At 48.1% G+C, this 14,158-nt stretch overlaps 1 protein-coding gene across 1 annotated transcript in view; it reads left to right on the forward strand.

Moving 5' to 3' along the window:
* SH3BP5 (SH3 domain binding protein 5) overlaps positions 1 to 14,158 on the forward strand; it is a 76,436-nt gene that overhangs the window by 47,760 nt on the left and 14,518 nt on the right. Inside the window, exon 4 of the mRNA XM_010356049.2 lies at positions 13,924 to 14,088. Coding sequence (XP_010354351.1) covers positions 13,924 to 14,088 — 165 coding nt within the window. The remainder of the gene's footprint in view (positions 1 to 13,923; positions 14,089 to 14,158) is intronic.

The following is a 14,158-nucleotide window of genomic DNA, read 5'->3' on the forward strand; positions in this document are numbered from 1 at the left end:
CTATGTACTATGCGTAAAGGAGGGTGCTGTGGGTTACCAGATTTTTTGCTGCAGCATCTTAACTCCAAAGGTCCTGGGTCTGGGGACTCACCAGGCTTTCGGTCGGCCAGTGTGTGCTGGTGTCCCTGAGTTTGAGTTGTCCTTCTCTCCTCTCCATTCACATACCTTTTATGGGTCTCTTCCAGGCTTATAGGCAAAGAGTAGAAAGCTCTAGGCTTCTGAGTTGCAGAGTGAGTTGGTCTTAACTGAAGTCACTTTGTCTAGAGTGGGTGTGTCCTCTGCTTCTGTTAAATGGCATCCCTTGGGACTGAGGCCAAGTGGTTGTGTGAGGTACTGGCTGGCAAAAGACCGATCCTGGCCAATATGGAGAAGCTCTCCAATTAAGAGGCTCCTTTTGCAGATCCTAGCTGGCAGGGAAGGGGCCATTGACAGAAAACTCCCCTCCATCATTTATTTTGAGTATTTTTGTCTGAGGCATGAGGAATGTTAATGACTTTGAACCCATTTATTTCAAGTGTGTTGGAAAGCAGTCTGCAAATAGAGATGAGCAGAGCCCAGGATTAGCTTATGAAAGTTTGACATGTGGCGCTTCCAGCCAAGTGCACAGGTGGCGAGAAAGCTTTGCAAATAATCCAGGTAAGAACCCACGCTGGATACATCTGCAGAGGCTTCCAGAACTAGGGGGGTAAGAAGGGGTTAAACAGGGATGGTGAGGCCTTTGGATGCCCTTTGGAGAGAGGGTTTGGCAAAGTGGGTATGCAGATGGTGGCATGGAGAGAGTTTATCAAACTGTGGCTTCTTATCAGGATCTACAGTCTACAGAGTCAGTCTCGTCAGCTTCAGTGAAGCTTACTTAAGCACAGCCAAAGGAGCAGCTGGTTCACTGAAACGTCAAGCTTAATGGATAATACACCACCGGAGAGGGGAGATAACATGGGGCCCCGCATTGGTGCTGCTTCTCTCTGGGTGGTCAGAGTGGGAGACCTGGGTATGAGTCCTAGTCTCCTTCCTTTCTAGCCTTATGACCTTGGACCAGTGCCTTCACCAGTTTCTTTGGGTGTAAAATGGGTCTGACAATACTTCCAGCAGGGCTATGGGCTAGACTCCGTGGGTTCACACCTGGCCTATAGTAGGAATTTCATAAACACCCCTGTCCTGGCTCCTTTATCCTCCCTCTATCAGGGCAGTAGAGGTGGAGTGTGGGGAGGGACAGGGCTTATCCAGGTGCCTGCAGTTTGGTGTCAGCTCTCCTTGAAAGTGCTCTCTCCTGATGTAGTGCTTTGTAATTGTAAGTGGGCATGTTTCGTTGTTTTTCTGTCTCTGCCAGGGACAAAGAGTTGAGAGCTTTAAATCATTGCAGAAGAGACTGAGATTAGAGATGAGAATTTTTGGATAACTGGAGTGGTGTGGCCACTAGCAGGCCACTGGGGATATTGCTGGGCCCCTTCGTTTCCTTTACATCTTAAAAGATTGCATGTGGGTAATGTGGGCTTTGAGGGACCGTGAGCAGCTCAATCTTGTAAACCTGTCTCTTGTTTGGGTACCATTTTGACTCTACCTCCTCTCATTGCCAATCTTAGATACTTCTTTTTCTTTTTTTGGGACAGGGTCTTGCTCTGTTGCTCAGGCTGGAGTGCAGTGGTGCAGTTTCAGCTTACTGCAATCTCCCTCTCCTGGGTTCAAGGGATTGTCGTGCCTCAGTCACCTGAGTAGCTTGGACCACACGCAGCTAATTTTTGTATTTTTTAGTAGAGACGGGGTTTTGCCATGTTGGCTGGGCTGGTCTCGAACTTCTGGCCTCATGTGATCCACCCACCTCGGCCTCCCAAAGTGCTGAGATGACAGGCGTGAGTCACCGCACCCAGTCTTGTTTCAGTTCTATTTGTTTGCTTGTTTATTTGAAATGTTGCCTTTAATGAGGACAACCATTGACAAACATTTTGGGTTTTCCCTGTTCTGTTAGTAAGCATTTTCTTGAGTTTTGTGATTATGTGGAAGGTAAAGAGCAAAAGTGATAACTGATGAACCAACGCCTTCAAAAAATATTTCTTTACAACTTTTTATTATGGAATTTCTGCAAAAGTAGAATAATCAGTGGACCACACGTGCCCATCACCAGCTTCAACAATTGTTAACCTCTTGCCAGTCAGGTTTCGTCCACCCTCCCCCTCTAGTTTTTTCCTTGATTCTTTTAAAGCTGTTCATAGATTTATCACTGCACACCTAAATATTTAGATATTTATCTCCAACAGATAAGAACCTTTGAAATGTCACGTTTTTACACCTAACAAAATTAGTTTTTAAATATCATCTAGTATCCAGGCCTTTTTCAGATTTCCCTAGTTGTTTAAAAAAAGTTTTGTTGTGATTGGTTTAAAACATTTGACTAGAAACCGTGGTTATTTTTTGTCTTGATAAATAGTGTGGACCTCCCCCTTTCCCTCAAATTATGCTCTTGCTTAACCTGGTGACATAATTTCGAGTTTAAAGAAAGAACTGTGTGGTAGATAAATAACAAAGCAACAGCTGATTAAGAAATGTATTGAGAAGCAATTTTGTAAACTTTTTTATTATGGAAAATTTGTAGACTTGCACAGCGATAAATAAGATAGCAAAAGCAAAATAGCTTGTGGTTAACTAACCTGCTGGCTCACAATTTGCATATGTTGTTTAAGCCAGATACTGCATTACAGAACTTTCCTCGTGGGTCCCTGCTTTAGTTATGTATTTTCAGTACTGTAACTGAGGCTTCCTTGGAGTTAGCAGAGGCCTTGGCGTTCTAATCTGAAAAGTTTAGTGACTTGTTCAAGGTTGTAGACCCAAGACAGTGGTTATTGTTGGTACCAGGGATGTATTCTGTTCTTCCTGGTTCTCTCAACACAGAATATGGCCTCATAGTGGCCCAATTGTCCTGGTCAAATCAATGCCAGCGTTGTGCAAGGCATCAAAATGTGGTTTTTTTTGGGGGGGAGGGGACCGTGTTTCGCTCTTGTCACCTCAGGCTGGAGTGCAATGGCACAATCTTGGCTCACTGCAACCTCCGCCTCCCGAGTTCAAGCGATTCTCCAGCCTCAACCTCCCGAATAGCTGGGATTACAGGGGCGTACCGCCACACCCGGCTAATTTTTGTATTTTTAGTAGAAACAGGGTTTCACCATGTTGGCCAGGCTGATCTCAACCTCCTGATCTCAGGTAGTCCACCCGCCTCAGCCTCCCAAGGGGCTGGGATTACAGGCGTGAGCTGTTGCGCCCTGCCCAAAATGTTTCTTTTGTTGCCATTACGGTGTGTGAAGATTAGAGAGCTACAGGGGGCTTGTTTGTCCACAAGGTGCAGGTGGAACCGTCTCTGGGGAGCAGTCACTGGAAGAGCTGGTGTTCTGCTAGCAACCCCCAGGCAGAGAAGCGTGTACCTGTAGAGGCAGGACTGAGGGAGGGAGCAACTGACCACCTGGTTCTTTCACCGGAGAGGACGGAGAGAGGTAGGAGTCGGGGGATCAGAGCTCTGCCAAGGGAATCTGATGCCTTCAGGTCCTTGTTCAAGGTTGTAGACCCGAGACAATGGTTATTGTTGGTGCCAGGGATATACTCTGTTCTTCCTGGTTCTCTTGACACAGACCACAGCCTCATAGTGGTCCCGTTGTCACTGGTCCAATTGTCGTGGTCAAATCAATGCCAGTTTTGTGCACAGTGTCAAAGTGTGTGTTTTGTTTTTGGGGGACCGTGTTTCACTCTTGACCAGCCTGGCCAACATGGTGAAACCCAGTTTCTACTAAAAATACAAAAATTAACTATAGCTATAGCTTACGGGAGGGAGATGCTCTTTCCTCTTCTGGCATTCCAGTTCTTTATACACCCACCTCTCTACTCCTATGCTCCACCCTTGTGATTGGAAACCAGCAGCTACTCATTAACTGCAAAGGAATGTCATGAGGCATAATTACAGAGCACATGGACTTTCCCCACGTTCTGTATTCCAGTTCTCTGCTGCCCTGCGGCGTAAAGCAGGGCTCTCCACTCCCTCACGATGTCAGGCAATGACCATGTTCGTGGCCCGGGTCTGCGTTGTGCGTCCCAGTGGAAGATGAAATAGCTTCCCTGATTGGTGTGTGTGTCTAAGATATGCTAGTGTTTCGTGGGAATGACAGTACAGGTGGGAGACAAAGGCGGAGATGGAAGATAATTGCCAGTGGACATGCAGGGAGGAAGATATAGCCCTGCTGACCTCAGGGAAACCCACCGCAATGAAGGAGCTCTCTGAGTTTGCACGCATTTGAAGAATTAAGAGGCGGGATATGTTGCGTGTGTGTTTTGGGGACAGGGAGAGTGTGAGAGTGTGATGTTGGGGATGGCTGTGTGGCTGGCTGGCAGGGAGGGCAGCTTGGATTGGGGTTGGTAGAATATCCAGGCTCGATGCTTTGAGCAGGCCAATTTATTTGTTAGACTCTTATATTTTCTCCTAGAAAATAAAACAATTGGTCTAGATTGTCTCCATCTCCCTGAGCACAAAGACCCTGTTATTTGGTTCTGTGGGTTAGGAGTCTAGGTTTGGTGGTGGTACCCTGGGGTGCTGTTGTGGGTTTTTTTCCTTTTTCTCCTTTTTTCCGGGGGTACTGCTGTCTACCCCCGGCTCAGGCCCCTACCTCACACCTGGCCAGTCGGTTCTCTAGCCAGTGGTGGCACACTGCTACAGCGTGAAGAAGGTGAAAGCGGGAGGAGGATGAGGAGGAATGTGGGCGCACCCTTCTGGCTAGGGTGGGCAGGAAGAGCCTGGCATCTGTGGTGTTGCTGCAGCAACAGGAAGGATTTGATTTGGGATGTGTGGTTCCTGGAGGCCTGCTGCATGTAGCTGGCAGGCCCTGTAAGCTGCTTGTTAATTGTGAAAGGATGGAAGTGTGGGGACGGGTGATAGACATCAGCTGACTGACTAGCCTAGGCACACTGACTCGGGCTAAGTAGTGCCCTGTGAAAACAGAAGGCCTGAGACCCTCCTCCTGCCAACTTTTACATGAATTAGGGAGATTCTGTAGGGTAACAAATAGTGCCAGCTTAAGGCAGAGGAATCGTGCTGCATGAGTGCAATGGGAAGCCCTTTGGGTGGTGTGTATGAACACGCTGTGTCTGGATGTGAACTGCAGGCTGGTGTCTAGTACTGAAGATAAGCAGAGGTGGGCTCAGTGCTTGAAGAACCTTCCCTGATGCCCCCAACTGAAACGCTTGTGTCAGACTCACCCCTGGTTAGTCTGGATGACTGTTGGCAGTAGGGATTGTTCTGCCGGAAGCTGGGGTCAAAACTTTCAAATATATGCAAAATAGAGAACAAAGTAATGGAACCTCTGATGTTCATCATCCAGCTTCTACAATTATCAACCTTGGGGCAATCCTATTTCATCTTTACCCCCACCCCCAGCTCTCTCTTGTTACTACTAGCTGTATTTTGAAGCAAGTAGAAGCTTTTACATTTTTAAAGTTCACCTTTAAGCTCAGGCCAGAACAAAACCGTTTGACCTCGATGTTTCTAACCCTGCAAAGCTCTCTTGCTGCTCTGACATATTAAAGGGCTCTGTAGTCTGTCCATGGTATGGCTGCAGGCGCTGTCTCTCTTAAGACTGCCCACGATTTTCTCATTTCTGTAAGAGTAGATGCATACCATGGATTTCTTGTTTTCTTTGTAATATACATTGTTGGGAGAAATAACACTATTAAACTGATAGTGACTCAGAATGTACATGGTAACTTTTGGGACTGAGAAAAAATGATGTCCCCTATGTTTGACAAATGTTTAGATTTTTTTTTTTTTTTCCCCCTGAGACAGAGTTTTGTTCTCGTCGCCTAGGCTGGAGTGCAGTGGTGCGATCTCGGCTCACTGCAACCTCACCTCCCAGGTTCAAACGATTCTTCTGCCTCAGCCCTCTGAGCAGCTGGGATTATAGGCACCTGCCACCAGGCCCAGCTAATTTTTTCTATTTTTAGTAGAGATGGGGTTTCGCCATGTTGGCCAAGCTGGTCTTGAACTCCCGACCTCAGGTGATCTGCCCGCCTCAGCCTCCCAAAGTGCTGGGATTACAGGCATGAGCCACCACACCCAGCTAAATGTTTAGATCTTTAAGAAACTGATTCAGCAAAATTTTGATAGAAACAATAAAAAACTCCATGCCACAAGCTACATTTAGTAAAATTTGATATGGATGAAACTGTTTATTCAATCAAATCTGTTTATTTGAAATAGAAAGGAACCAATCTTCAGGAGAATAATTTTGACTAAATACAGCTGAAAAATTAGAAGCACCTGGGTGTGAAAAAAAATCAAGGAACTAAATGGGCTTAATGGAATTCTCCCCAGAAAATGTTTTCAAATGAAACTTTGTTCTGGGATAATTTGGATTAAAATATACGCCAGACATCCTCAGGGGTAAAACGGTGCTATCAGAATGGCCAGATTCTATCTCTGGTCCTCTTCAACGAAGCATCATTCAGGAGTTGAAGGGGGAGTTGAGGATGGGCAGCTTGCAGGCTGGAAGGACTCAGACAGTCCATGAACTGCTGGGTGCCTGGGGTTCCTCAGAATCTAGGCAGAAAACCATGGCTTTAATAAAGCTGAGAGCAGACATCCTTGTCTCTTGTCCATTTTGATGTTTGTCCTGCCCATCCCTCCCTCACTGAGACCCCCCGGGGGTTATTGACCATGTTTTCAAAGGTTTTTGATCTTCCTTGGTTGGGTTGGAAAGGCCTCTGATGCTTTTCTTCATAAGCTTCTAGCCGGGGGAGGGGTTCTTTCCAGCAGTGCCTGTGACATTGACTGTGAAGAGGCAAGGACAAAACAGCATCAAGTTAAAAAGGACAGAGACTTCCTACCAAGTAGTTGCCCCCATCCAGCAGGGGCCTTGCCCCGGGCCCTGTGGGGGTGAGATTCCTCCAGCGAAGCACGAAGCATGAAGCACGAGGGGTAGAAGCTGGCCCACCTGTCATTTGGCTGGGGCTTCCCTTTCCTGCGGGTTCTGCTGCCCCATGCCTCTGGGGTCACTGCTCATCTCACACAGCACCTGCTTTGCCCCGGGCTGGTATCTTCCCAACTTTCTCTAGAAGAAAGTGGGGCACTCCTTCCTCCCAATCCACACCCAGGTGTCCAGGGGGTTCCGGAAGCTTCTTTTGCTCCATCATTGCTTTGGCCAAGTGCTGGGGGGTATATGCATACTGAGCCCAACCATTCCCAAGTAAACCCCAGAGTCCTTTTGGATTTTAAGTACTAAAGGCATTTAGAAAGGGGAGAGGGGAAGGCAGTCGGATGCCCGTGCCTCTAGGTGGGGAAATTTTGCCTGTCCCATGCCTCTCTACATCTCATTCATTCTCCTGGCTCCCCTGTGAATGGGGTTCAAGTTGTTCCTCAGAGCAGGTGAGAATGTGTGGTGGGGGTAGGAGGCTAAGCTTAGGCAGGCGTGAGGGTTTTCAGGATCAGCTTCTCAGGACCTCATTTTCTGGACTCTGGTTGTGGATGAGCCCAGCTCCTACAGCAGCGGGCCTTCTCCCCTCCGCTTCTCCTCTGCTCCTCCTTGGTGGTCTCTGCAAATCTTACACCCTGCAAGCCTCCCTGCCTGTTCCGACCTGTGTGACAGTGGCCACTGTGTCCTTGATTTGTGTGGAGAGCTGAGGCCGTGCTTCCTTGACTAATACTTCTTTGTCAGGAGTTTGCAGCACCAGCAAGTGGTGTTTAATCAAAGTTTAGAATGAGGCTGGGCGCGGTGGCTCACGCCTGTAATCCCAGCACTTTGGGAGGCCAAAGCGGGTGGATCACCTGAGGTCAGGAGTTCGAGACCAGCCTGGCCAACATGGAAACCCTGTCTCTACTAAAAATACAAAAATTAGCCGGGCATGGTGGCGGGCACCTGTAATCTAAGCTACTCGGGAGATTGAGGCAGGAGAATCATTTGAACCCGGGAGGCAGAGATTGCAGTGAGCTGAGATTGCACTGTTGCACTCCAGCCTGGGTGGTAAGAGGAAAACTCCATCTCCAGAAAAAAAAAAAAAAAAAAAAATTAGAATGAAAGCTCTGGGTTAGGCCTGTAGGGTTATTTGGAGACTTAAATGATGTACTATATCTATATACTATATAATATATATGTACTATATATGCTATATATTTTGAGACTTTACTAATGATGTACTATATTCAGAACACCTTATACACATTATCTGATACAGAATAAATGCTAAAGCAGTAACTGCTGTGATTATTTTCTCCTTTGTAATTATCTGTATCCAGACTTACAGGTTAGTTAGTAGTTAGGTACTAGGTTGGTCTGGTCTTGAGGGCTCTACTCCCTGACTTGGAGCTACCACCTGCTAGAGTATGACTTTGGGCAGCCGCCTCCTTTGCAGTTGCTGGAGCTAACCACGGGCCTGTCAGTTGGATCCGCGTGAGGCTTCAGGATGGGAGCCGCAGGCAGGAGGTAGCAATCCTGTGCACAGTGGAGTTTCCATCTTGTCTTTGGTGCCCTAGCAGCTGCTCTTGTCATGTATTGCTGGCAGGGAGACTGTCCAATTGTCCAGTGACTGTGTTAATGAGTTACTCTGGGGGTTGGACACTGCATGGTTGAGCTGAAATAGCTCCAGACTAGGGGTCAGGGGCTCTGACTTCCTGGCTCTGCGGGGGCCACTAAACAGCTGTGTGACATCACCTATTCTGGGCTCTCCTTTGAAAAATGAGGGGCTTGAACTGGGAGGTCTGTAAACTTCCTCCTGTCTTGGACCTTTGTTGTAGCCAATGCAAATGTGCAGATGCTCTTGTTCCTCCCTGAGAGCCATTGTGGGCAACAGTGGAAGTTGAGTCAGAGGGGCGTGACCACAGCCTCTCTCCCTTCTCAACAATGCCAGGCTTCTCCACCCACCACCTCTTTTGCTGATGACCCTTTGTGGAATGCTCAATACATTTCCACATTTCCGAGTGCTTCACAGTCACAGTTGGCCTGGGCCAGTGTCTAATGAAGGTCACTTATCACATTCATTCATAGCAGCCTTTTTTTTTTTTTTTTTTTTTTTTTGAGGCAGAGTCTTACTTTGTCGCCCAGGCTGCAGTGCAGTGGCACGATCTCGGCTCACTGCAACCTCCACCTCCTGGGTTCAAGTGATTCCCTTGCGTCAGTCTCCCGAGTCACTGGGAGTACAGGCGCCCACCACCATGCCCAGCTAATTTTTGTATTTAGGTAGAGATGGGGTTTCACCATGTTGGCCGGGCTGGTCTTGAACTCCTGGCCTCAAGTGATCCACCCGCCTTGGCCTTCCAAAGTGGTGGGATTACAGGTGTGAGTCACTGCGCCCAGCCTATAAGCTGCCTTTTAAAATTCTCTCCATGGAGCTTTTCCCATGAAAGCTGTTAGTGTCTGTAAGTCATGAAGGTATTTAACATTTTTTTCTGTGTTGCATCTTATACCTCAAACTAAGCTCTGCTAACATTTTCCTCTTTAGTACTATTATAAGCAGGGCCTACTTCTTCTGCTGGCTCATTGGGTTTCTCTGTGAGCTGTGAGTGAATCACTGCATGACTTGTGCACATCACAGGACCTGGGAGCATAGAGCCCTATTCAAACAGTGTATTAAATACCAGGGCCTGGGACCTTTGTTCCTATTTGAAGGTAAACCGTTATCAGTTGCACCAAAGATTTCTAGGTGTCATCTTTTGTATGATGGTGAGAACCAGATAGCCAGAGAGAGATGGCTATCTGGTGCTCACCATCATACAAAATTGGTTTCTAAATTTAGTAAATTTTGTAAATACAATTGGTTTCTGACTTTGGAAGTCCTGTGTTTTGTGATGACACTGAGAAGCAATGTCACAGTTAAACTTTCCTCAGTTAGATAAGTGTGTAAACCCTTTGGTGCTTCCTGCCTTGGCCTGGCCTGCTGCCTGATACCCTCCTCCTTTGCGGAATCTTCCCTAGGAGACCTTTGACAGCGTGGTGCTTCCTCAGTGAACCAGAGCGAGAGATCTCTCTCTCTTCCCCTTCTTACAAGGTCACTGATCCCCTCATGAGGGTCCCACCCTCAGGACCTCATCTAACCCTAATTACCTCCTGATATGGTTTGGGTCTGTGCCCCCTCCCAAATCTCATGTCGAATTGTAATCACCGATGTTGGAGGTGGGGCTTGGTGGGAGGTGATTTAATCATGGAGGCTGTTTCTCATGAATGGTTTAGCACCACCCCCGTTGGTACTGTTGTTTCGACAGTGAGCTCTCATGAGATCGGGTTTAAAAGTGTGTAGCGACTGGGTGCGGTGGCTCACACCTATAATCCTGTAATCCCAGCACTTTGGGAGGCTGAGGCAGGTAGATCATCTGAGGTCAGGTGTTTGAGACCAGCTTGGCCAACATGGCAAAACCCTGTCTCTACCAAAAATACAAAAAGTATAGTTGGTGTCTTAGCTGCTCTTGCCATGTATTCCTGGCAGGGTGACTGTCCAGTGGTGGTGGCATGGACCTGTAGTCCCAGCTATTCAGGAGGCTGAGGCAGGAGAATTACCTGAACCCAGGAGGCAGAGGTTGCATTGAGCCAAGATCGCACCACTACACTCCAGCCTGGGCGATAGAGTGAGATTCAGTCTCAAAAAAAAAAAAAAAAAAAAAAAGGTGTGTAGCACTTTCCCCCGACCCTGGACCCAAGTCCAGGCACTGTGTGAGATGCCTTGCTCCCCCTTTGCCTTCTGCCATGATTGTAAGTATCCTGAGGCCTCCCCAGAAACCGAGCAGATACCAGCATCACGCTTCCTGTACAGCCTGCTGAACTGTGAGCCAATTAAACCTCTTTTCTTTATAAATTACCCAGTCCCAGGTCTGTCTTTCTCCCTTCCCTTCCCACTTCCCTTTTTCCTTCCCTTCCCTTTCCTTCCTTCCCTTCCCTTTTTCCTTTCCTTTCTTTCCTTCCTTTCCTTTTTCCTTTCTTTTTTTCTTTCCTTCTTTCTTTCTTTTCTTTCTCCCTTCCCTTCCTTTCCCTCCCCTCCCCTCCCCTTCCCTCCCCTCCCCTCCCCTCCCCTCCCCTCCTCCCCTCCTCTCCCCTTCCCTTCCTTCTTCCTTTCTTTTCTTTCTTTCCCTTCTTTCCCTTCTTTCCTTTCTCTTCTTTTCTCTTCTCTCTTCTCTCCTCTCTCCTCTCTCCTCTCTTCTCTTCTCTTCTCTTTTTTCTTGCCTGGCATTCATTCAAGGTCTTCACTCGAGTCCTTTTAAAAAATTTGATCTGAGGTATCATCAAATCTCCTACAGGCACTCTGTTTTGTAATATGTCTTTAGAGTCTCAAATCCTTCCTTCTGCCTCCCACCCCATCAGCCCGTGTTTTCAAATCATCTTTGTCCTTCAGTCCTCAGTTCAGGATCATCTTCCTTTAAGAGGCCTTCCTCGGTTCTCTGTACTGGAAATAATTTCTCCTTCACATTCCCTTACCATACTTCCCCCGCTGCTGTGGCACTCTCACGTACAGTGTCGTATTACGGACTTCTGAGCATCCACTCCATGCTTGGTTCAGCTCCCCATCTGATTGTCATTGCCTGGAGGGCTGGGTCTGGGTCTGGGTCTGGTATGCAGTACACAATCATGGAGTACTCCGGAAAGCTGTTCTTTTCCTGGGCGGCTGGCATTCTCTGAGTCTGTGATTTTTTTGTTCCCCCTCCTTTAACCTTCTTCACAAAGCATCCTGAGCCTGTGGTTTCTGAAGACTTCCTCAAAGTCATGTGAGAATTGCTTGCGGAAGGGTGGGGTCCCTGTAGTTCCCCTCTTCCTGAGTCCCAGGGGCTGCCCTAGGGATGTCCCACCAGGGCTTATGTAACTGACTTGGGGTCATGGTTAACCAAGGGAGGGTGGTGGGACGCTGCAGAGGCCAGCTTTTGGCAGAAGTGGGCTTGTGGCTTGTGCTCTGCTGGGGAATTCAAGGGGAGCCTGTAGAGTGGTGACTGTGATGTTTCAGTGCTGATTTCTCATGCGGTCACACAATTGCCATCACCTGGCCCATCTTGGGGTAAAGGTATCCACTGTCCACAAGAAATAGAATTGGAATCACCTGTATAATTGTAAGTTTCCCAGTGGTCACAGTAAAAAAGGAAAGATGAGGAAAGATGAAATGGTGAAGTTAAATTTTTTTTTTTTTGAGACAGAGTTTTGCTCCTGTCACCCAGGCTGGAGTGCAATGGCGTGATCTCAACTCACTGCAACCTCCACCTCTCAGGTTCAAATGATTCTTCTGCCTCAGCCTTCCGAGTAGCTGGGACTACAGGCATGTGCCACCACACCCGGCTAAGTTTTGTATTTTTAGTAGAGGTAGGATTTTGCCATGTTGGCCAGGCTGGTTTCAAACTCCTGACCTCGTGATCCTCCTGCCTTGGCCTCCCAAAGTGCTGGGGTTACAGGTTTGAGCCCCTGTGCCCAGCCTGTGAATTTAATTTTTAAATTTTATTTATTTAAGAAGCAGGGTCTTATTGTGTTACCCGGGCTGGAGTGCAGCGGCATAATCGTAGTTCACTGTAACCTCAAGTGATCCTCCTGCGTCAGCCTCCCAAGGAGCAGGGAATGCAGCCATGTGCCACCATGCTTGGATAAGTTTTTAATTTTTTCCAGAAGTGGGCTCTTGCTGTGTTTCCCAGGCTGGTCTTGAATACCTGGCCTCAAGTGGTCCTCCTGCCTTGGCCCCCCAAAGTGCTGGGATATAGGTGGGATCCATTGCACCCAACTGAAATTAATTTTAATAATATATTTTATTTAATTTAGTATATCCAAAATATTTCATCATGTAATAAAAATTGAGATATTTAACATTTTTTTTTTGGACTGAGACTTTAAGATTAGAGATGTCTTACATTCAATTGGGATTAATCACTTTTTTGTTTTGAGATGGAGTCTCACTCTTGTCACCCAGGCTGGAGTGCAGTGGCGCAATCTCGGCTCATAACAGCCTCTGCCTCCTAAGTTTAAGCGATTCTTCTGCCTCAGCCTCCCAAGTAGCTGGGATTATAGGCACCCACCACTGTGCCCGGCTAATTTTTGTATTTTTAGTAGAGACAGGGTTTCACCATGTTGGCCAGGCTGGTCTTTAATTCCTGACCTCAAGTGATCTGCCCGCCTCCCACAGTGCTGGGGATTACAGGTGTGAGCCACTGCAACTGGCCGGGATTAATCACATTTTGAACAATCAGTAGACGCATGTCGGGGGGCAGCTCTAGACATGTGGTCAGCTACAGTTGGTATTGCTTCTCCCACCTGATGCTCCTTGAAAGCAGAGACCATGTTGTTTTAATTAATTAGGTCCTTCTCTTTGCCTGCCTGGTGCCATACTTGGCCTGTCGCTGGAGTCAGTGGGTGTGAATTGAGTGGGGGACTCTCTGGCAGAGGGGCAGTGCTGGGCTGGAACTCCTACTACCCGGAGTCTGGCACAGCTCTGCTTCTAGTCAGCTGTGTGATCTCAGGAAAGGCTGTGTCCTCTCAGCTAAGGTCCCCCTTCTACAGAGTGAAGTCTTTGGACCATGATCTTCAGGGTTCTAGTTCTGACTTGCCATGAATTGAGCCACAGATCTGGGCAGGGAAGGTGACAGGACTACTGTATCCACCTTGACCTCATTAGTGAGGCAGAGCTTCTGAGAAAGGCCGTGGGGTTGGCTGTACCTGTCCCAGGATGGGCTGGTTTGCCATGTCCGATTCTGGCCAAGGGCTGACGTGTTTATCTCATCCATTGGGCCCAGAACCGTGGAAACTGTCCGCTCACTGATTTGGCACTCACTCCCCCATCGGGTCCACTGCCCTGTCTGGCATCTCTGAGGACCTGTGGGTGCCGGGAGTGAAGAGGCAGAGATGAGCTTGTCCTGGTCCTTGGGATGCTTATTTTTTGAAAGGTAAAATGGACCGTGGGGAGTCCTCGCCATTTCCTGAGGCCTCATGAGGATTCTTTCTCACACAGGCTCAGCTGGAAGCTCAGAAAGCCACTCAGGACTTCCAGAGGGCCACCGAGGTGCTCCGTGCCGCCAAGGAGACCATCTCCCTGGCCGAGCAGCGGCTGCTGGAGGATGATAAGCGGCAGTTCGACTCCGCCTGGCAGGAGATGCTGAATCACGCCACTCAGAGGGTATGAGTCATGGCCGGGTGTGCTGTGGGGGTGAGCACGTGCATGCGCGCTGGCTTCCCCCGAACGGAGG

Source organism: Rhinopithecus roxellana, chromosome 1, assembly GCF_007565055.1.
Source record: "Rhinopithecus roxellana isolate Shanxi Qingling chromosome 1, ASM756505v1, whole genome shotgun sequence".
Classification (NCBI taxonomy): Eukaryota; Metazoa; Chordata; class Mammalia; order Primates; family Cercopithecidae; genus Rhinopithecus; species Rhinopithecus roxellana.